This window comes from Rhizophagus irregularis, chromosome 10 (assembly GCF_026210795.1).
Source record: "Rhizophagus irregularis chromosome 10, complete sequence".
NCBI lineage: Eukaryota > Fungi > Glomeromycota > Glomeromycetes > Glomerales > Glomeraceae > Rhizophagus > Rhizophagus irregularis.
The window spans coordinates 2,065,187-2,085,952 of record NC_089438.1 but is presented as its reverse complement, the minus strand read 5'-3'; the positions used below and the strand labels follow the sequence as shown (position 1 = coordinate 2,085,952).

The 20,766-nt window shown below is 26.2% G+C and overlaps 4 protein-coding genes across 6 annotated transcripts; 1 reads left to right on the top strand and 3 right to left on the bottom strand.

The window, feature by feature from the left end:
- Window positions 1-11,587: 11,587 nt before the first annotated feature.
- On the bottom strand, window positions 11,588-13,018 carry OCT59_001976 (uncharacterized protein). 3 transcript variants are annotated; one of them, XM_066144181.1, is made up of 4 exons: window positions 12,952-13,018; window positions 12,396-12,586; window positions 12,082-12,287; window positions 11,588-11,961 (listed from the first exon to the last, which is right to left on the bottom strand). In XM_066144181.1, the coding sequence occupies exons 1-3, from the start codon at window positions 12,967-12,969 to the stop codon at window positions 12,125-12,127; spliced, it is 372 nt and encodes a 123-aa protein (XP_065995367.1). In that variant the 5' UTR covers window positions 12,970-13,018; the 3' UTR covers window positions 11,588-11,961; window positions 12,082-12,124. The 3 variants fall into 3 exon arrangements, with proteins under 3 accessions (XP_065995367.1, XP_025181423.1, XP_065995368.1); XM_025316055.2 differs by having other exon boundaries at window positions 11,595-11,892; window positions 12,952-13,013; XM_066144182.1 differs by having other exon boundaries at window positions 11,595-11,961; window positions 12,396-12,582; window positions 12,952-12,993.
- Window positions 13,019-13,167: 149 nt separating this feature from the next.
- On the bottom strand, window positions 13,168-16,162 carry OCT59_001975 (uncharacterized protein; the record flags this gene model as incomplete). Its single annotated transcript, XM_025325390.2, has 5 exons — window positions 13,168-14,116; window positions 14,178-14,331; window positions 14,413-14,632; window positions 14,715-16,053; window positions 16,123-16,162. The coding sequence occupies 5 exons, from the start codon at window positions 16,160-16,162 to the stop codon at window positions 13,950-13,952; spliced, it is 1,920 nt and encodes a 639-aa protein (XP_025181424.1). The 3' UTR covers window positions 13,168-13,949.
- A 155-nt stretch (window positions 16,163-16,317) lies between these two features.
- Window positions 16,318-18,383, top strand: OCT59_001974 (uncharacterized protein; the record flags this gene model as incomplete). Its single annotated transcript, XM_025308329.2, has 7 exons — window positions 16,318-16,614; window positions 16,688-16,766; window positions 16,868-16,941; window positions 17,009-17,089; window positions 17,160-17,688; window positions 17,775-17,944; window positions 18,018-18,383. The coding sequence occupies 7 exons, from the start codon at window positions 16,318-16,320 to the stop codon at window positions 18,381-18,383; spliced, it is 1,596 nt and encodes a 531-aa protein (XP_025181426.2).
- Window positions 17,939-19,810, bottom strand: OCT59_001973 (uncharacterized protein). Its single transcript, XM_025316057.2, has 4 exons — window positions 19,637-19,810; window positions 18,756-19,561; window positions 18,615-18,668; window positions 17,939-18,535 (listed from the first exon to the last, which is right to left on the bottom strand). Exons 1-4 carry the CDS (start codon window positions 19,788-19,790, stop codon window positions 18,440-18,442), a joined length of 1,110 nt encoding a protein of 369 aa, XP_025181427.1. The 5' UTR covers window positions 19,791-19,810; the 3' UTR covers window positions 17,939-18,439.
- Window positions 19,811-20,766: the final 956 nt, after the last annotated feature.

The following is a 20,766-nucleotide window of genomic DNA, read 5'->3' as shown; positions in this document are numbered from 1 at the left end:
CTCGTGTTAAAGGAATATCATCATTGTTATCTTGACATTTTTGCCGAGGCTTATTTGTTTGAATGTTGGATAAAGAAAAAATGCGCGTTTTTTGATTGTTTCAAGTGATGATCAACGAAACTTCTTTAGCCGAATTCGTGTAACATTTAATACTTTTAATCCAAAAATATACAAATTTGAATGACAAAAAATTTAAAAAAAAAATTTTTAATTTTTTTTTAAAGAATATTATTTTAATAAATATCAAAAAGTATATGACAAATTTATCTATTGTATACGATTACACTCAGAAATTCAAATAATTAAATTACAGTACATGTGAATATGATCTGCAAAATCTGCAAACTGATCTGCAAGCTGATTTTTAAAATGCTGCGTACAAGTATTGGTTTCACAATTTTCATTTTGGCTTTATTTCTCACAGTAAATGTTTAGTAGAAAAGTGTTATATTTTCACTGGTTGAATGATGAAGAATCAGTTTATAAGGAATTTTATAAATAGAATAAATTATTATTAAAGTATAATTATTGACATTGTTTCGAAAAAAAAATAAAATATAAATAATAAAAACAATTATTATTTTTAACATTTTGTTTTGGCGCGAAATTGCCAAATAAAATTATGAACTTGTTATGCATCAAGTTCATTGCCTATACCTATTCGAGACTCGGGAAGTCCGTACTCCGACTACTCCGTACTAAATATCTCCAAATATATTATGGTTTCTTCATACTAAGTCTCCTTTGTGCATTATTGACGGACTTTGTTGGACGATCTTTTAAGGTAGTCGCTAAGGTGGGAGCTAGTTTTTCTTTACGTTTTTCCTTTGTATGACTTTGTATCGTTTTAAAATTGGTAATACTTAATTATATGTCTATTTTTTCCATACACACACTACAAGGCACAACAATCTTTATAAATAATTGATCGATAATACGACAGGGAGTAAATTATCATCCGAATTACTTCATGATGAACCTGATCTGAGTTTTTATTTTTTAAAGAATGATATAATATAATAAATTATCCAACGAAATACTAGTACGGTTATATCAAGATATCAGAATATCAGATAGGGTTAGTTTAATTTGCGGTTACAGTGAACCTGGTATTTCTTTACCTGTTTTTAGACGGAACATTTTCATGTAGCGTCAATAATTTAATAATAATTCATGTATAAACTATCTAATGAATTACGTCTTTGTAAGTCTTTTATTAGATAGTCTTTCAAGAACATTACCTGTTCCAGTCAAATCTTTCCGGGCGAAAGTACTATCTTTTTTTTAGCAAAATTTTATCTCTTTTCACTACTTTATTTCTTGATCAAGAAAAAAAACCAAAAAATTCAAAAAAATTTTCAAGAGACCGACCAAGAGTTATCTCATATTAGTAACCGCAGTGTTGTCACGGGCCGGGACAGGTGACACAAAAAAGAAATGATAATCTCTCGAATTTTACTATGATAACCTGTTTCGGTGCTCAATTACGCATAAATACATACAATTTTTGCAGGGTTTTTTAAGTTACAGAAGAGTACGGAGTACGGGCAGAGACCGCAGAGTGCGAACATGTCCGGGACAACCAAAAAAAGCTGCGGACATCAAAAATGTACAACACTGACTGTAACCGTATTCTATAGTTAAAGGACTAAAAAAATTCTTTTTTTACATATTATAGATGATAAAGGCTTTGCTACACTGCAAAATGAATTTTGTGATCTGTAGCTTGATGCGACTTCAATTTTTCGGTCTATGGTTTTTATTTATTTTAGCAAGTATGGAATTATTATACATTTTAGGCGTTTTTTAATTTATTATATTTTTAGTTATTCTTTTTTACTAAAAATGTTTAATTATTACCAAAATTAGGCGTCACCATCAGTCCATCATACGCTAGTAACGTTACTGCGCCACAAGACCATCAATCCCATAATTTTTATAAATTTAAAATTTTTATATAAATAATCAAACATATCGTAAGAGTTTTCCCCTTATCTTTTTCCCATGAGGTGTTCGCAAAATCGTATAAACCTTTCGCCTTTTACTAAAGGTTTCCGTGTGAGTACCTCTGTGCAGTGGGATAATGAATTTTTTGAAATTCCTATTGAGGGATTTTTTTTATAATTTTTAGCGGGTTTTGGTGGTGTTAAATTGGGAATATTTTTTTTTTTGCTCATCGTTACAATATTTGATATGTATCTAGACTTTTTTTAAACTTTTCATAAGTATTAACACGCGTATTTGTCTGTTATGAAGTTTTTTAAAACCAACGTGACAAAAAATTTCGCAGTCACGTAACTAAAATAACGATCAATATTGACTAGATAATATTCCTTTGTGACCGCTATACTTCTATTATCACAATAAAAATAAACAAGTAACTTTGTATTTAATAAATTAATTAACAAAATATGATTGGTTACATAGATCTGTTTTAAAAATTATTGCAAATAAATAAATAAATTAAATTAAATTAAATAATAAATAAATAAATAAATCAGATTATTATGAGTATGTTTGTCTTTTAGAGTTCCTTAAAAACAACATATACCAATTTCTCTTACCAATCATGGGTTACCTCCATAAATTGGAGGACCGCAATCATCTACACAATCATCGCGTTTAACTACCAATTATAATACATGGTGAGAAAATAGAAATATAAAAGTTATAATTCATTGAATTGAATTTTGTTTTTAGTTGCTTTGAATATATCAGTCGTATAGGTATTCAAATCAATGATAGACAACGTATTTCCATGCACACTTAAGAAAACCAAATATGGCAACATATCGCTGATGACAAAATCATGAATAAAATTTTTACGGAATACCGAAAGACTTTTTGCCGACCAAGGTGTGGAGGGGGTTTACGTGGAGTAGTAACCAGTGATATAGATAGTTTACTGTTTATAGCACAATTTAGCACGTCCCAAACAAATGTAAGCGTGTGTCAGCAATGTTACTGTGACAAATAGTGTTTTTTTTACACGTTCAAGTTTCCTCAGATAATTATAAAGAACGCACGTGACTTGCAACATTTAAACATCCGATAAGAGCGATCAATTCGACAATATTTTATTTTAATAATTAAAAAAAAGAAAATTATGCCACGTTTCGTCACGATGAAAAGCATGATTCTTTTTTTGAACTTCAAAAATTTTGTACTGATTTAACTACTGATGAACCGGATTACCAAACGATTTGAATAAATCATTCCATTTCACCGAATTCCATTTCACCGTTCGAATGGACATTTCGCCGAAAAATTATTTATTTCATTTGGTTATTTTATTGTTTTTATACTAAATACATAAAGAAATCTTTTCTAGAAAAATTTTTAAATTAGCTGATTTTTATTAAATTTATCTTGTCGTTCGTTTATAACACATTTTAAAATCTTTTTTTATTTACTTTTTCGTGAATAAATGTTTTCAGGAAAGTAAAGTTATTTATTTATTGTTTAACAATTATCATATCAGTTACGTGAATGTTAAAGTGATCTAAAAATAATTTAATTTTTATTTTTTTTTATTTTCATTGCGTGATGAATATTTTTTAATCGCTGTAATATGATATATGAGTTTATTAATCACAATGAAGGAAATTAAGACTTGAAAAGCATTGTTCAGCCCATGAAATATTATGTATTTGATATTTAAATCCACATGGAATAAAAGGCGAAAGAAATTTAGTATTTTTGTTAATAAATAATTTTAATAATTCATTCATTATATTATCTTAAATTGATCATATCCTCTAAAAGTTGTAAATCTAAATGTCTCTACAAGTTAATAAAATTAATGGGTTTCGGTGAAATGGATTTTAGCGAAATATACTGTAACCATATTCGCCATAATTACGTTTTCATAATTACATTTTTTCTCTATCTAAAGCAATTTATAACGCCATCTAATAATAACAAAATTTACTGTTTATTTTTAAGATCTTTTGAAAAACAGATAATCATATGAGGGTGAAAAATCATGCACTTTTGGATTTTCTAATACCTCCAAATAGGAAGTTCGTTATGTAAAATGAATATTATTGCTCCTATTTGGAATAAAAATCAGAATATTTGTTCATTATAGATTGAGATCTGTATATAATGAATCGCACATGATACTGATACAAATCATACAATGGCGTAGTTAAATCACATACTTATATTCAGTTAGCTAAGATGTCTCATAATCAATATGAAGGAATATTATTAAATTTAACATAAAATTACATCTTTAAATGATATTTAACATATATATTTTGATGAATTTTTTTTAATAAAACATTTGAAGTTTAAAAATATCAAATTATTTTCAAAAATATTAACTGAATAAATACATAAAAAACAATCTTATATTTAACACCTATTATTGCTATTTGATTTTGATGTATTTTGTGAACTCTATCTGTAAAAAGTTTAAAAGAGATAATATAGTATATTTAAGAAAAATCTTTAAAATAATTGGTTATAAATATATAATATTTAAAATGTAATAATTGAATAACTATAAAAGTAAAAGATTATTAATAATTAAAAGCTAATAATTTAAGTTTAATATAATAATGTAAAAATTTTGAAGTGTTAGTGAAGATGCTGATTGTATTTACTATTAGTATTTCAATTTGCAAATAATTTCCATTTATCTATCTATTTGGCATAAAGTATTAAATAATAGGATAATTAATTATTACAGCATATATAACATATACTGTAAGATAAGAAAAAAAATTAATTTACAACAATAATTAATATATTTAATTTTAGCTAAAATTACAATTTAGTCAAAGTTAAAATTAAAATTACTACCTTATTACTTTTATTACCTATATATCAATATGATAAAATACTTGAAAGTAATATCTTCTTACTATATTGATGTATTGATGTATAAAGTTTTATTTGCATAATGTATTACTACTATATATTTCAAAGTATCTGGATTTTTAACCTATAAAAATAAATAATATTACCTAAATCTAAATAGCTTTTATAATATTTCCACTATAAATATTAATAGCATATTAGTATAAATAAGTTTAGATAAATCAAAATTTAACTGAGTGGTTGATTTAGTTTTATAGAAGAATCAAATTTAATCTTTAAGTAGTATTAATTATTCAATTTAAAGTACTGAATACATAATTTTAATGTTTAATATACAATTTTAAATGTCTGATTCTGATACATGATTTTAAATACTTAAATTATGATCAATATAGTTGAAAATAAACTGTAATTTTTCTTTTAATTGCTGTCATTAATTTATAGAAATTTTAGGAGTCTAATAGGCACTTCAAACTAATAACTTTAGGTAAATTCTATATCTATTAATTTTTTTTTTTCTTCTGCAGCGCATTTGCAGTTTTATTAAAGTAAAAAAACAAATTAGAAGAAACAATATATCTATTAATTTGTAAGTATAGTTATATTTATTATATAATTAAAATAATTAAAATAAATTATAGAAAATCTAAGAAGTATTTGTAATTTATTTTATATTTTTTTTAAAAAAGCTATATAGTTTTATTTGTTTTGTAATAAATGCATTTTACAATTTTAATAAAAATAAAGGCTACTATATTATACTTGTTTTAAAAGTATAACTTAAAAAGGTGATATAGTTGTTAATATTTAATAGAATTACATTTTTTATAAAGTCTAATTATAATAAAAATTAAAAATGCAAGTTCAATTTCTGATAATTTTAAGATTTGCAAAAATTATACTATTATATATATAGTTATTTATTTGCATTAAACTGAAAATTTAACTTAAACTAATATAATTAATTCAGATTAGTTAATAACTTTACCTAATAATATTGATTAGTTTTGACTGAAAAATCCTAAAGAAAATTTTAATTATCTTTTATTTAACTCATAAATAATGTATAATAAAATACATTTTATAATAATTCCTTTAATTAAAATAAAGCTAATAATATAAATTTTATTAAAATTTAATCAGTAGATCTTTTAAAATATATATATATTTTTTTTGTTAACTGCAGTGTATTTGGAACTTTATTAGAATAAAATAAATTTAAAATACAAGCACGAAATATACAAAAATCCTAAACTAATTTATTAAGCCTCAAATCACTTATTATATTCTCTTGCAAAAACTCCACGTATACACTGTCAGGCAGATATTTTGCTATGAGAATACTTTCTGCTCTTCATGCATACTCGTTCTTAGGAAAAGTTCACAAAACCCATTACGAAACAGAAAACAAAAAAAAATTTTAAACAAAAAAAAATTAAGGTAAAAAAAAAGGTTAATATATATATTAACATAGTAGCAAGTACACTATTCATCTCTAATACACTGTATTTGGCCCAATCACCCCATCAGTTGGCCAGTGATCTTAGCAAGGTTTGAATTTCAGCTAAAATGGTAAGTTTGTCCTTACTGTTAAAGCCCTTATTATTCGAAGTGAATTACTTTTTTTTTCTGTTGGACTTCCCTTCTTATTCTGTCTACCATTATCATCTTTCTGTAAAACATTCAGAGTCTTCACTTGGTTCTGCTTCTATATAGAGTCCATCTTTTTTGGTAGTCTATTTCTAGGCTGATTCAAGGTGAGAGAAAAGTATTTAGTCCAAACACCTTTAAATTCTTAGAAAGTGAAGTTGGTATTGAAAGTTTTATCTAAACTTGCCCAAATGTCAAAATATACGATCAACTTCCTTCTCCCATGATCTTAAATGATTTTGAAAGCTAAGGTAGCATTCAGTTGCGATAGTATTGATTGGATTGGATTCTCTGCATTGTAAATAACATTATTAGTAATAGATTTAAGCACATTTATCACAACAATCTGGAATTTCTCATGCTCTTTGTGCTGCTTCAAAGATCAGGACGCAGGAAACCATCTAATAGGCATTCCTCCAAATGGAGCAGTCTATACTCCATTATTCCAGTTATGTAAAGCCCACTCGTTAAAATCTATAGACATAGTCACTGTCATATACTTCTTTTGTGTCTAATTTTAAACGCAATTACTTGACCCATTTCTCAAGGTTCGTTAAGATATTGAGTTGCGGCATGGTGAAAGGGATATTATAAATGACTATTTTACGGATATTAGCGGTATTTTGTGGTAAATATCTGGTTATAATAGTTGAAATAGTTTTCTCCAATGTAAGCTTAAACTTCTTTGTCTTTTGCTGCTGTAGTTAAGATTGCTTGTCTAAACCTCTTCAAAATCCTACGATTAGTTTCGTCAAAATTTTACTATAGATTTATTATAGTTTCGGCAGAGTTTTGGCAGTTTCGGCATTTATAATAAGTTTCGGCAGTTTCGCCTTTCTCCAAAGTTTCGCCAGTTTTTTAATATAACTTTAATATAGTTTTGGCAGAATTTCGCTTTTCGGCAAAACGCCATTTTGCCTAAACCCCTAGGTTTCGGCAAGCAACCTTAGCTGTAGTTTAGATGATGTACTACGAGTACTACCCTTCTTGAAAGCATTTTGAGTGTTCCATTTTTTCTTAGGGATGGTAACGTAAGTCAGGAATCATCGGCACTGAAACCTAATATAATTTCAGTGTATGTCACGTACTTTTTTCCTTTTGGAGTATATAGCTGAGTTTGTACATTCAATTTTGTTTATGTCACAGATATATATGAAGTCGAAATTAAAGCCCAAAAGTAGAAATATTTCAACTTGGGAAGGTTAAAAGTCAAAATTAAAGTCGAAATGGTCGAAATTACATCATAGTCATGTGATTTTTATAATTATAATTTAATATAAAATTTTAAACGTGAATAATTCCGTCAATATTGATGCTACAAGTATGAAATACATATCATCCTCTCGATGAGCTGAATCCAACCGCGTAAAGATCATAAAAATCGAATTACTGGATGCGGAGATCGTTAACTTTGAATTTTAAAATTATTGTTTACTATAAAAATTATAAGGCCAAAGAAATAAAATTATTCGTTTCTCATGAAAAAAAATTGCTAAATTTGATTCGGCCGCCCGGAAAAAAATTTATTTTTCAATAAAAATTTAGCCGATTCCTAGAAGTTGATTGGTTGATTTAATAAATTTTTTGCCGGTAGAAAAAAAAATTATTTTTTTATGATTATGATTGGTCAAAACTAAAATCACATGACTAAATAAAATAAATTTTTTTATTTTTTTTTAACATTTACATGATCCGCCCGGTTATGAGAAACGAATAATTTTATTTACTTGACCTAAGACTATTTAATACCAAATTTTAAATGTGAATAACTCCGTCAATATTGATGCTACAAATATGAAATACATATCATTGGAATTCTCTCGATGAGCTGAATCCAACTGCATAAAGATCATAAAAATCGAATTACTGGATGCGGAGATCGTTAACTTTGAATTTTAAAATTATTGTTTACTATAAAAATTATAAGGCCAAAGAAATAAAATTATTCGTTTCTCATGAAAAAAAATTGCTAAATTTGACCCGGCCACCCGGAAAAAAATTTATTTTTCAATAAAAATTTAGCCGATTCCTAGAAGTTGATTGGTTGATTTAATAAATTTTTTGCCGGTAGAAAAAAAAATTATTTTTTTATGATTATGATTGGTCAAAACTAAAATCACATGACTAAATAAAATAAATTTTTTTATCTTTTTTTAACATTTACATGATCTGCCCGGTTATGAGAAACGAATAATTTTATTTACTTGACCTAAGACTATTTAATACCAAATTTTAAATGTGAATAACTCCGTCAATATTGATGCTACAAATATGAAATACATATCATTGGAATCCTCTCGATGAGCTGAATCCAACTGCGTAAAGATCATAAAAATCGATTTACTGGATGCGGAGTTCGTTAACTTTGAATTTTAATATTATTGTTTACTATAAAATCATATGACTATGATGTAATTTCGACCATTTCGACTTTTGGAAAAAAAGGGGAATCGTCAAAATCATTTCGACCATTTCGACCATTTCAGAGGTCAAAATTAACCAATTTCAGTTTCATGTATAGTCATAGGGAGTACAACCAGTGATTGGTGTTTGGGTTTCTCTAAAATTTCTATTTCCATTGAGTAATCATTCGGTTATGCCAGTATTTAATTAGATGATGATATTGTTGCTTGTTGAGCATATAATTCCTCATAGAAGAGGGTGTGTCAAAAATCTTTGAAGGTATAGAAAAGGAACAAAAACTTGTCATAGTTATCGCTAACATCCAGTTGTTCAAGTTCTTCACTGAATGGAGACTTGAGTTCCAGTAAACGTTCGTGTGTTTTGAAGTTTATTTCTTTCAAGGTTTGAGATAAACCAGTTGTGCTAATTAAATGGTAAACTTCAAGCATTTTTTTAAAAAGTAGGTAAAACTTCTCGTCATCAAGAGGTTGAGCAAGGACTTACCATCTTGCATATTTAGTTGTACTTTGGTGTCCATATTTTTTAGTATTTTTATCAAAAATATGTTGCTGAAATTTCATAAAAAAAATTGTTCATACGATTAGTGAAAACTGAAAAGAGTCTCTTTTCAATATCTAAAATAAAGTATATAGAATAATAAAATTTTGTAATATATAATTCTGATCAAAATTAATATAATTCTAATATAAATTATAAAAATGTTTGATAAAAGATAAAAAAATTTAATTTTAAATAATTCTTAAGAATATTTGTCTTAATAAATAGTTACTTTAAGAATTTATACCAATAATACTATTGGAGTAAAAGATCATTTAAAATAAAGCAGATATCTTTTTTAAAATTGCATTATATTAAAAAGTTTTTTTATTGATAGTAATTAAATTTTTAAATAATAAAACTAATGGTTAATACTAAATATAAGTATTTAAGAACTTTAAATATCATACTTATATACTTCTATTTTTTAAAGATTTACTAACTAGATTTTAATAAAATTTATATTATTAGATTTATTTCAATAAAAGAAATCTAATATTTTTATTTTTATTTTAATTTATAATAAATTATTATCTTATAAATAAAAAAATTATATAGGATTTATTTATTTAAGAGATTTATAATAGTTACTATTTAATTATTATAAAATTTTCAATAAATTAAAATTAGCTAATAAAAATCAATTTTTTTTTTAAAAAAAATATTATTAATTTTATTGTAAATAACAAAAAAAAATAACAGGATTTTGAAAAAATTCAGATTTGATTTCATAATTTTAAGAACCAATAATTTTAATAATTTTATTTATTTTGTTAAAATAAATATTTTGATATCTATTTTATTTCTATAGATGTAATATTAACCAAAATATTTTATTTTAGAATTTAAATATAAAGTATATATTAAATTATTAATATTATATTTTTCCAATATTAAGTATTTTTTAAAATTAAACATTATCTTAAACTTTTCAAGTTATATTAAAAAAGTTATATATAAAATACTCATAAAAATCTTTTAAAATTAAACATCTTAAACTTTTTATTCAAAATTTTTGTAAAAAGAGGTATTTAATTTTTTAAAAAAAATATGATATATATTAGTTAATACCTTTATTATTATTATATATTTATCTAATTATTAATATTATTAGATACCATTTTTTATTATTGATAGGAGATAATCCAACTTATGACATTTTTACCGTATAGATACTATGTTTATCTGATCTGATTGCAAGAAAGATAACAGTAAGATAACCTTATTCTCATGCATTTTTATTTCTATTCATTTTTATTAATTTTCCTTTTTTTTATAAAAAAAAAAAATCTTTTGATATATAATATTTTTTTTTAAATATATTATTTATCTATAATTATTTTTTTATTTATTTTATATCAGATATAGTATTTTATAAAAATGATTATTGATTATTTAAATACTTATAATTATTTCATTCATTTTGTTTAGTTAATAAGATTAAGCAAAAAAAATTATTAGTTTCTTATAAAAAAAAATAGTAAAATTGATTCAGTTGTTCAATTACTTGGAAAAAAAATTTATTTAATTTCTAAAAAATGATTAACATCTTAGAAATAAAAGAGAGGTATAAGGGCAAACCTCTGAAATTTGTATTATACCTGAAATACTATAGTATCTGCAAATATATATATATAGGATATTTGGAATGTCCATTATGAGGTCAATTTAATTATTCCAGAAGTTTGCACAATAATAAAAATATTAAAATTCTTTAAATTATAAAAAAAATAAGAGCCTATTAAGATTTGTATGAGTGAATATTAAATATAAAACTTGTGTAATGAATAAAATAAAATATGAAACTATTATTTTTATAAATTAGCATTTACTATCTAAGAGTTTTTTTACCAATTGCATTTTTTTCATTTTTTTACAATATTGTATATTTGTATATGTTCTAAGGTTTTTTATGCCATAATCACTAGTTAATTTGAATTATATGTCTAAGAACTGACATGCAAATGACGACGTAACTTTGTGTTGCGATATGACCATATGACCAGAATTCAGTTTAATAAGTGATACGCTACAGAAAACATGCAAGTTTAATATTGTCATTATGCATAGATTTACCACCTCAAAAGTTTATTATTAATGCACAACATAAAATTTAATTGCGTGTTGGTTTGGGTAATTCGATTCTTAATTATTTACTAACATTTTAAGGAGGTAAATTTATTTGATTATACCAATTAAGTACTGTAATTTAAACTTTGTGATTATTTAATTATATATTAATGGTAAGACAAATGTAAATTAGAACAAAAATACAATGGTCTTTCATCCTTTAATAAATCCCATCAAGAAAAAAAAATTTTTTCTTCCACTTTTTGATCATTTTGTTCCATGAATTGATTACATTATCTCTATATAAGATTAGACTTGAGAGAATTTTGGATTACTATTACAATGATTTCAGCATTTAATTTTCTTTTAAGAACAAAATAATATCTACAAAGTGGATTAAATTAATTTAAGTTTCTTGTTCAACTAAAACCCAGAAAAAAAATAAAAATATATCTATAAAATGTAATATAAATAGTTGTATATAATTTAATAATTTAATAATTCAGTTATTTAATGAAAATAAAAAAATTTAATTAATAAAAACGCACTATGAAAATAAAATACAATACATACAAATATGGTTCAACTAATATATGGATGACTATAAAGAATTCTTTTACAAATTTTCGATAGACTTTAGAGTTTCTTCAAGTTCTTTCTCTTTCTGTTTAAATTTCTCACTTTGTTCCTCGATAGTCTCCTCTAACTTTATCTTTTCTTGTTCAAGTTTAGCAACTTGACGTTCGCTGTTTTCGAATTTGATTTCAAGTTCACGTAGTCTAGAAAGAAAATAAAGATTTTTATATTAGAGGTAGATGATACCAAAATATGCACTAAATTAAGTAACGAATAGTAGTAGATGATGGGATTGAAATTCTTAAACTTACTTTTCCGTGGTTTCTCTCAAAGTCTTTTCAGTCTCATCTAAATCATTTTCAAGTTTTTCAACTTTTTTCGAAAGCCCACTAGCTTCTTGTTCTTTTGCCGTCATTTCTTCTTCTAATTTTTTCTTTTCATTTGTTAACTCTTCATTTTTAGCATGAGAAGCATCAAGGTCAGCGCGAAGAGAACTAACTTTCTATTATTGAAAATTAGTAAAAAATTGAAGTATATTAGAATACGTTATTTATTAAATTAGAAGTATTAGAAATTATTGCAAAAAAAATAAATAAAAAAATAAAAAAAATTAATAATAAATATTTGAAAATGATTTTGATTTTCATAAAACTGATTTGAGAAGATACATAAATTTCTTTTAAGGGTATAAGAATATAACAACAATTCCTTGAAAACTTTATGAATGTATAACCTCCTTTTAGAAACCTATGAAACTTAACATCGTTCATTATCTATATAAAAAATTTTTTTACGCTTCTCCTTACACTCATACTTAACAACTCTAGACCTTTAAACTAGAATATATAAAAATTTAATATGACTAACCTCCTTAAATTTATCCATTTTATGAGAGTGATAATTAGTTTGAAAAAAAAAGACTGATGCTGAAAAAAAAAACCCTGACCTATTTATTTAAACCACCACCTATTTGAAAACCAGAAAGAGGCGCAGGAAGGCAGTGTACGTGTTATACTATCTTTTTTTGGCAACTGTGTATAGGAGTATCACTCATGAAATTAAAAATAGAATTGATTACTAAGAGTAAGAGTCATTTGTCTGAATGGACAATAGTGGAGGAATACGCAATAGATCCAGGAGTTAGGACATTTTGACCGGCTAATCTCCGGGAAAAATGATATTGAAGTTTCTAACAAGTTCCAAAGGATTTAGTGACAAAAGAGGTTTAACATCAAAATGATACATGAAGGGAATAATTAGAAAAAAAGATTTGAATAAAGTACACGAGAATTCGTTAAGTGGATTGTTAAACAATACCACATTATATTACTTCCGAATGATTGAAAGAGGGAATTACCCGCCTCCATAAATGAAAATTATCAAGTTTGATCAACTTTGGACAAGTTAATTGTGAGCGTGTAAGACAATAAATAGCTTAAAAAATTTAAAAAATTTGGAATTTTTACTACTAGATTCAAAAAAGAAATCAACACGCTCCGCAGAAAATAGTCCAAGTTTTGTTCGGTGCTTTCAACGAAGCGTACTTATAATTTGAATCATTTGTTTCAACGGTTTTGAAAGTAAAGAATTGAATCAATGCGAAATTTTAAAATTAGCTAGTATTCCGTCCAAAGTCTTTGGTTAGCTAGTCCTAAATTATATCATCTTGCCGGTGTCCATTGACCCATCATTTGCTACTGGTACACATCCAACCCAAATCCTCATAAAATTTCTCTCAACCAGACTTTATTATAAAAATTTATTTTACAAATTGTTGGTTAATTACAGAATTAAATAGTCTTAAATGTACAATGAAATAATTCGATTTGCAAATGCAAAAAAAAATTACATTGTCATTGAAAAAATTATATCAGATCAAATGCTTCACGGTTTTCTTCAGTTGAACCACCTTCTACATCATTTACTATATCGTCTTGATTTACTTCTATAGTTTCACCTTGAATATCATTATCTGCTTGTATAGTTGCTAGTTCTTCGGTATATCGTGAAATGATTTCCAATTCTTCAGGTTCTTGTTTAAAAAAAAAAATTAGTATAAATTTGGAATAAATAAGTTGAGATTTAATTATTACCTATGGGAATGCGCGTATCCAATGCCTTATAAACACGCAATGGATTAATTTTACGTTCTCTTTTATATTTATTTTTAACTTGATCACGAGATTTTCTATTATCAAATATTTTTCTAGATATTATCTCAAAATCGGTTCCCCATCGTGACAATGCCTATATTATAAAAACAAATTATCGTGCCGTTATTAGTAATAAATAAAACTTTGTTAATAATATTATGAATATTCACAATACCTTGAAAAACAATTCAGTATCATCAATTGTCCATCTTTCATTTTTTCTTGGCTTTTTAGAATAAGTAAAAGAATTTACAATATGAGAAAATTTATCTTCTTCTACAACTTCCATTCCTTCATCATTTTCATAAATACGTGGACGTGAATCTTGTTCTTCGCGAACTGTATATTGTCCATCCGCGTTTACAAATCTGCTGCCACGTGATGAAAACACGCGACTTTTCATTTGAATTATACAGAATTAATTAAAGAAGACTTTCTTTTTTTTTAAAAAAAAAATATACATATATATTAAATTACCGTTTCATAAGAGTTGGCTTATCATTTTCGTTATTTTCGCCTTGTGTATTCTCATCTTCCACTTCTTCCATTTCATAATCTTGCTGATACTCTTCGTTTTCATAATTTTCATATTGAATCCAATTTCCATCTTCATCATAACAACCTTCTTGCTCCCATTCTCTATTCTCATGATATTCTTCGTAATTTTCGCTTCCATCATTATTAAACTCTTCATTTTGTTCAATTTCATATTGCTCATTTTGCTCATTTTGCTCATTTTGCTCATCTTGATGATCTCCGGGAATATTCTGATCTTGAGCTAACTCATTACCTTCATCCCCCAAAGGTTGATAAATAGGGGTTTCACCATCACCAACATTCATTTGGTCATCATCTCTAATATTATTAGCTGCTGCACGTTGTCTGCGTTTTTGTTGTGATTTTTGATACTTAGCATACTCTAGTTCCTTATAAGTATTAGATTTACGACCCCGTTTTAAATCTTTACACAATTCGGCCATTGTAACAATAGAATCATCAAGTGGATTTTCGTCTTCAGGATCATCTTCCCAAGGTTTAACACGGCTTTTACTAGATTGTTGTCTACGGGTAGTAGTACGCGCTTTACGTGATTTACTTCGTCGTTTTCTACCAGCTGTAGAATTACTTTTTGTGGAACTGCCATCCGTATTAGTTGAAGACGTTATGGATGCAATAGAACTAGAACGTTTACGACGTTTTGACTGTTTTGATGATGATGATGTTGCTACCGTTGAATCTTCAGATTGTTCATCATCATTATTTGATCTTGCTCGTTTCTTATTCGTAATAGCTGTTTTACGTTGTCTTGTTTTAACAGATGAATCTTCAGTCGTTACATCAGATTCTTCAATATGTTGAGATATTGCGTCTTCACTATCTTGTCGAGTATTTTGTGATTCAACCATTCCAGTAGCACTTGAAGAGGAGGATGATTCAACCAGTGAGTCATTAGTAAATGAAAGAATGATTTTCGGACTTGTAGGAAATTTTTGTGAAGATTTTCTTTGTGTTCCATCTCCAGAGGATTTATTGATCACATTGTCAGCAGTACGATTTATGGATCGTTTCTCATTAGAGCGCGTCTTAGCTGGTAATATTGATGGAGAAACATCCATCATAATATCTTGTGGCGCTTGACTAACTACATCAATCGTGTTGCCTTCATAATTAACTATAATAGCATCGGGATTTGTTTCCGACTGAGTAGATTTATTACTACCACCAGACTCCTGTGAATTTGAAGGTTGTACTATTGTAATTGGAGTTGGTTCTAGTGATTTCCCGGGAACATCAATAATTGTCCCTTTTGACTTACCTAAATTATATGCAAATATATATATGTTAAATAAATTGAATTAGATAAATTTGAAACCATCATTATTACCTGCTTTAGAACGAAGCAACGACTTTGAATTTTTAAACATTTTGCATTAATTATTATTATATATATGATATAAAATATTTCCTTGAGGAGTAGTGACAATTTCAATCTCGAGTTTCGGCTTACCCAAAAAGGAATGATTAAATGACGATGAATTAACAATAGCGAATCACTTTAACACTGAATTATTTACTCAAAATGTCCACGCGAAAAATTTTTCTTCCGCATCCACATAATTATACAAATGACAAAGATAATATACTTGATTATGCAGAAACTTTAATGAACTTTTGTAAAAAATATTCTAAACTTGCGGATGCTCATATTGTAGATTTTTTTATTAAAAATACTTGGGAAGAAGTTATTCCAGAAGAATGGACTGACGCGTTTAAAGTTGAATATATGAGTGAAAGTGAGAATGGAATTACTGAAGAAGGAGAAGAGAAAAAATTCATGAATAAAATGATTAGACTCGCTAGTTTTTGTGAATATGAGGTAAATAAAATAATAGTGAGTGTAGGGAAGGTTATGGAAAAAAGTTGGTCTTAAGATTTATAATAAATGACAGGAAGATTGGCCCGAATCTTTAAAGCAATTTATTAGAAATACGAAAGGGTTAGTCTTAATGCGTGACATTTCAATTAATGGTTAGTTTCTTTGGTTACTTTATTAGATGTTTAATTATCGCGTCTTATATAGATAGTATCGATACGAATAATGATAATTTGTTAATGAAAGTACTATAAAGATTTACAGATAGAATGTGAAGAATCAATTGATAAACGTATATTACCAGGAATGAATGAAAAAAAGTTACATGAGGTAGTTATTTATTAATTATTTTCTTTCAATATACGTTAATTAAAAATTAACCATATTTTATTTGTAGGTTAGAATATTGAGTTGTTTAATAGCAAAGTTAACAAAAGAAAATAAAATTAGTTCAATAATTGATTTAGGAGCAGGACAGGTATGTAATAAATTTGCGTTAAGATAATTCATTTTATAAGCGTCTTTATCATTTTTACTCTTTTATACAGGGATATTTAAGTAGAGTATTGGCATATACATATAATCTTTGTGTCTTTGCTGTAGATGCAAGTAATATACAAACATGTGGGGCACAAAAATATCAATTTCGTACAGAAAAAAGTCTTGGATTATTGCGCAAGGGAAAAAAGGAAGTTGATGATAAAAGTAATGAACTTATAAGTGAGAAAAAAGGAGGGTTAACTCATGTTACTCAACATGTGACTACGGAAACTTTAACTAATTTAATATCAGAGTGGAATAAGAATAAGGAACAATTTAACGTTGGAGAGGTGGGAGATTATGAATTTAATAAGGTTGTTAATGATAACAAAAATATCGTAGATGGGTCTTGTTCAGCTAAACACTTAAAACAAGATAATAATTTTTTAATATGTGGATTACATTCATGTGGAGAATTATCAAGTACAATGTTAGATTTATTTATTAAAAATGAAGAAATAAAATGTGTAGTAAATGTAGGATGTTGTTACCATTTACTTCATGAAAATGAAAATTCTAAACAAGAGAATTCAAAAGGTATTAATTATGACTAAAATATTCTTTTTCTTTTATTGAAATCTTTGTTTTAATATAAATAATAATAATATATTTTTTTTATTTAGATGAAGATATTAAATGTTCATTCCCATTAAGTAAATTTTTTAAAGAAAAAAATTTTTATATGGGATTAACTATCAGACATCTTGCATGCCAAGTACCATCAAGATGGTCAGTTCAACAAGAATCAAGTATTAAAGCATTTGAACATCATTTTTTTCGAGCACTATTACAGGTTAAGTCATACACATTTATTTATATATAAAAAAGTCTTTTTTTTTTGCTAAATCGCATTTCTTCTTCTTTAGTATATATTAATTAAAAAAGATTTAGTCAAAGATACACCAAGAATAGGAAAATTACATCATCGAAGTTTCACATCATTTTCCACATATTGCAATGCTGCATTAAAAAAACTTTCTCTTCCATTAAATAGTATCACACAATCAGAATCAGAAAAATATTATAATGAATTTAAGCAAAAAGGATATATGCGTAAAATTATTGTATTTTGGACATTAAGAGCTATGTTAGGACCATGTTTTGAGAGTATTATATTATTAGATAAATGTTTATATTTATTTGAAAATAATCATGTAAAAGAAGTCAAATGTTTTGGTATATTTGACGAATTAAAAAGTCCAAGAAATATGGTCATTGTTGGAATTAAATAATAACAATAGTTGAATAAAATATTTAAATAAAATTTACAAACACAAAATCTTCTAGACTAATAAAATTTCGAAATATTTTCTTTTGTAATAACCGAATTATATACATGTGTGATTGTTTCTGTAGCAACTTTTGCCGTATTTTCCAAGATTTCCTACGAATATAATAAAGAAAAGTTGAATTAATTTTTAAAGTATAAGTTATGTATTACTTATATGATGAAATATACTTACTTTAACAGACGGTTCATCACGAATTAATCCAACTCCGGAACCAGCATAAATAACCTAGCAAAAAACAATATATATTGAAATTTATTAACAAATTTATTATTAAATTACAAAAAGAAAAAAAAAAATAATTAGCAAACATACCGCTCTCGAATAATCTTTTCCCAAAACAGCTTCTTTGTAAATTTTTTTTCTTTCGCCGATTTTTTCATCATCACCACCTAATTCCTCAATCTCTTCAACAGTTTTATTTTTAATTGCTCTACCATCCCATTGAGATGGCCAAGTATTCTGTTCTTTTAATTTATCGAATATCTGAGTTCTAACCGTATTTACACCACCATCATTAGTATTAATAATGATTTTTTTGGAATCAGGATGAGCAGCAGACTCTTTAGAAACTATAAATCTTGTCCCCATTACAACTCCGTCACCACCGAGCATTAATACTGAAGCTAAACCTCTACCATCAATAATTCCTCCTGCAGCCAGGATAATAGGCTTTTTTAAGTTCTCTTCTTTAGAAGAGGAATAAATTTGATTTAAAGTATCAATAGCTTCAGGTACCAAAGTTAATGTAGATGCACCATTAATTAATCCATGTCCACCGCTCTCATTACCTTGTACTACAATCACGTCTGCATTATTTTTATATGCATTTATTGCTTGTTCTATTGTTTGTACTTGAGCAAATATTTTTGTGTGAGGTGATAATGAACGTACTATAGGTACATATTTTGAAAAATCACCAAATGAAAACCAAATTGCTAATGGTTTATAAGAAAGGGTCAAATGAAGAGACGAATTTGAAGAGGAGGAGGAAAATTCAGAGTCTAGTGCAAATGTCATAAATGCTATACCAATTGGTAATAATCCGTTGGTTGGAGTAGATTTTAATAATTCGCGAATTGATTTTAAATCATTATCAATATCTTCATAAGACTTATATCCTATAATTAAAGAAAATTTTAAATCCAAAGTTAAAAATCGGTTAAATTTAATAAAGATAAAATCAAGTTATCTACCTGTTGAAAGAAAACTTAACCCTCCTGCTAAATAAACTTCACTTGCTAACTTTACATCAGATATTTTTGCCATAGGAGCTTTTACTATTGGATATTTTATACCATATTCTTTAAACAAACTAATAAATCCTGTATTAAACGAATATAACGACATTTTTACTTTTTCTCGGAAAAAATTGCTTCTAACATGAAATAATGGATATAATGTAAATTTATAACAAAATTATAGATCTAAAATCTATTAATAATAAGATTAATATTACTAATAGATTAAATAAAATGGCATTATTACGTCAATTTTAGTCATCAATATTACAAATAATACAAAGTAATTAGCCAATCAGAGATATTTCCGAAAGTTACAAGAAACAATTTTTAAAGGTTCGAGGAATAAATCACATCTGGTACGACTATAGCTAATAAGTCCCTATAAAAAATTTTATCCGTTGTTTCTGTAAAAACTCCGTAAAAATGAGCCTTTCACGGATCCATTCACAGAAAATGTTAAATTCCGTGATAAGATTATTAGTTCCGGAAATATGAGCCTTTTACGGAAAAAGATGGAATATAAAAACGGATAGACTTTTTTTACAGGGGGTCTATCAATGTAAAACAATTTAAAACGAGATGTATATTAAAAGAATTTGTGATTATGTACTTATTTATATGCGTTAAATTTCATGTTTTTTGATTTTTATTTTTTGATTTTTAATTAAGATTTTATGTTAATTATATATTATAATTTCTTTGGTGTATTTTAAAATAATATAATAAAGGAAAAATAATTTAAAAATAGTGTGTAATATAATAAAAAGGAATATATAATAAAAAGTGTCAATAAAGTATAACATAGTTATTTAACATAATTACGCATTACTACCATTATGAACATAAAATCCAAACATATCCATAATATTTTTCGCTATATCCAAAGAAATACCTCCGGAATCGCCTTTAATAAGTATAATTGCAGTTTTAGGTACCAAAATTTGAACTAAATACTGTGATAAGGATTTCGGAACACAATGGTTTTCGGTTCCAAAACTCTAGTGCAGTTCACTTTTACTATAGTGAATCCATGGGCTGGAGATTAAAATTCGTTATAGTTAGAAATTCACTATATTGAGGGT

Bases quoted from the DNA above. Each gene is read 5' to 3' on its own strand.
- OCT59_001976 (XM_066144181.1), bottom strand. The intron at 12,288-12,395 runs GTAAGTTTAAGA...TTTTCTTTCTAG, and splicing joins TTGAGAGAAACCACGGAAAA to ACTACGTGAACTTGAAATCA.
- OCT59_001973 (XM_025316057.2), bottom strand. From the start codon at position 19,790: ATGTCGTTATATTCGTTTAATACAGGATTTATTAGTTTGTTTAAAGAA. The intron at 19,562-19,636 runs GTAGATAACTTG...CTTTAATTATAG, and splicing joins GTTAAGTTTTCTTTCAACAG to GATATAAGTCTTATGAAGAT. The intron at 18,669-18,755 runs GTATGTTTGCTA...GTTTTTTGCTAG, and splicing joins GAAAAGATTATTCGAGAGCG to GTTATTTATGCTGGTTCCGG.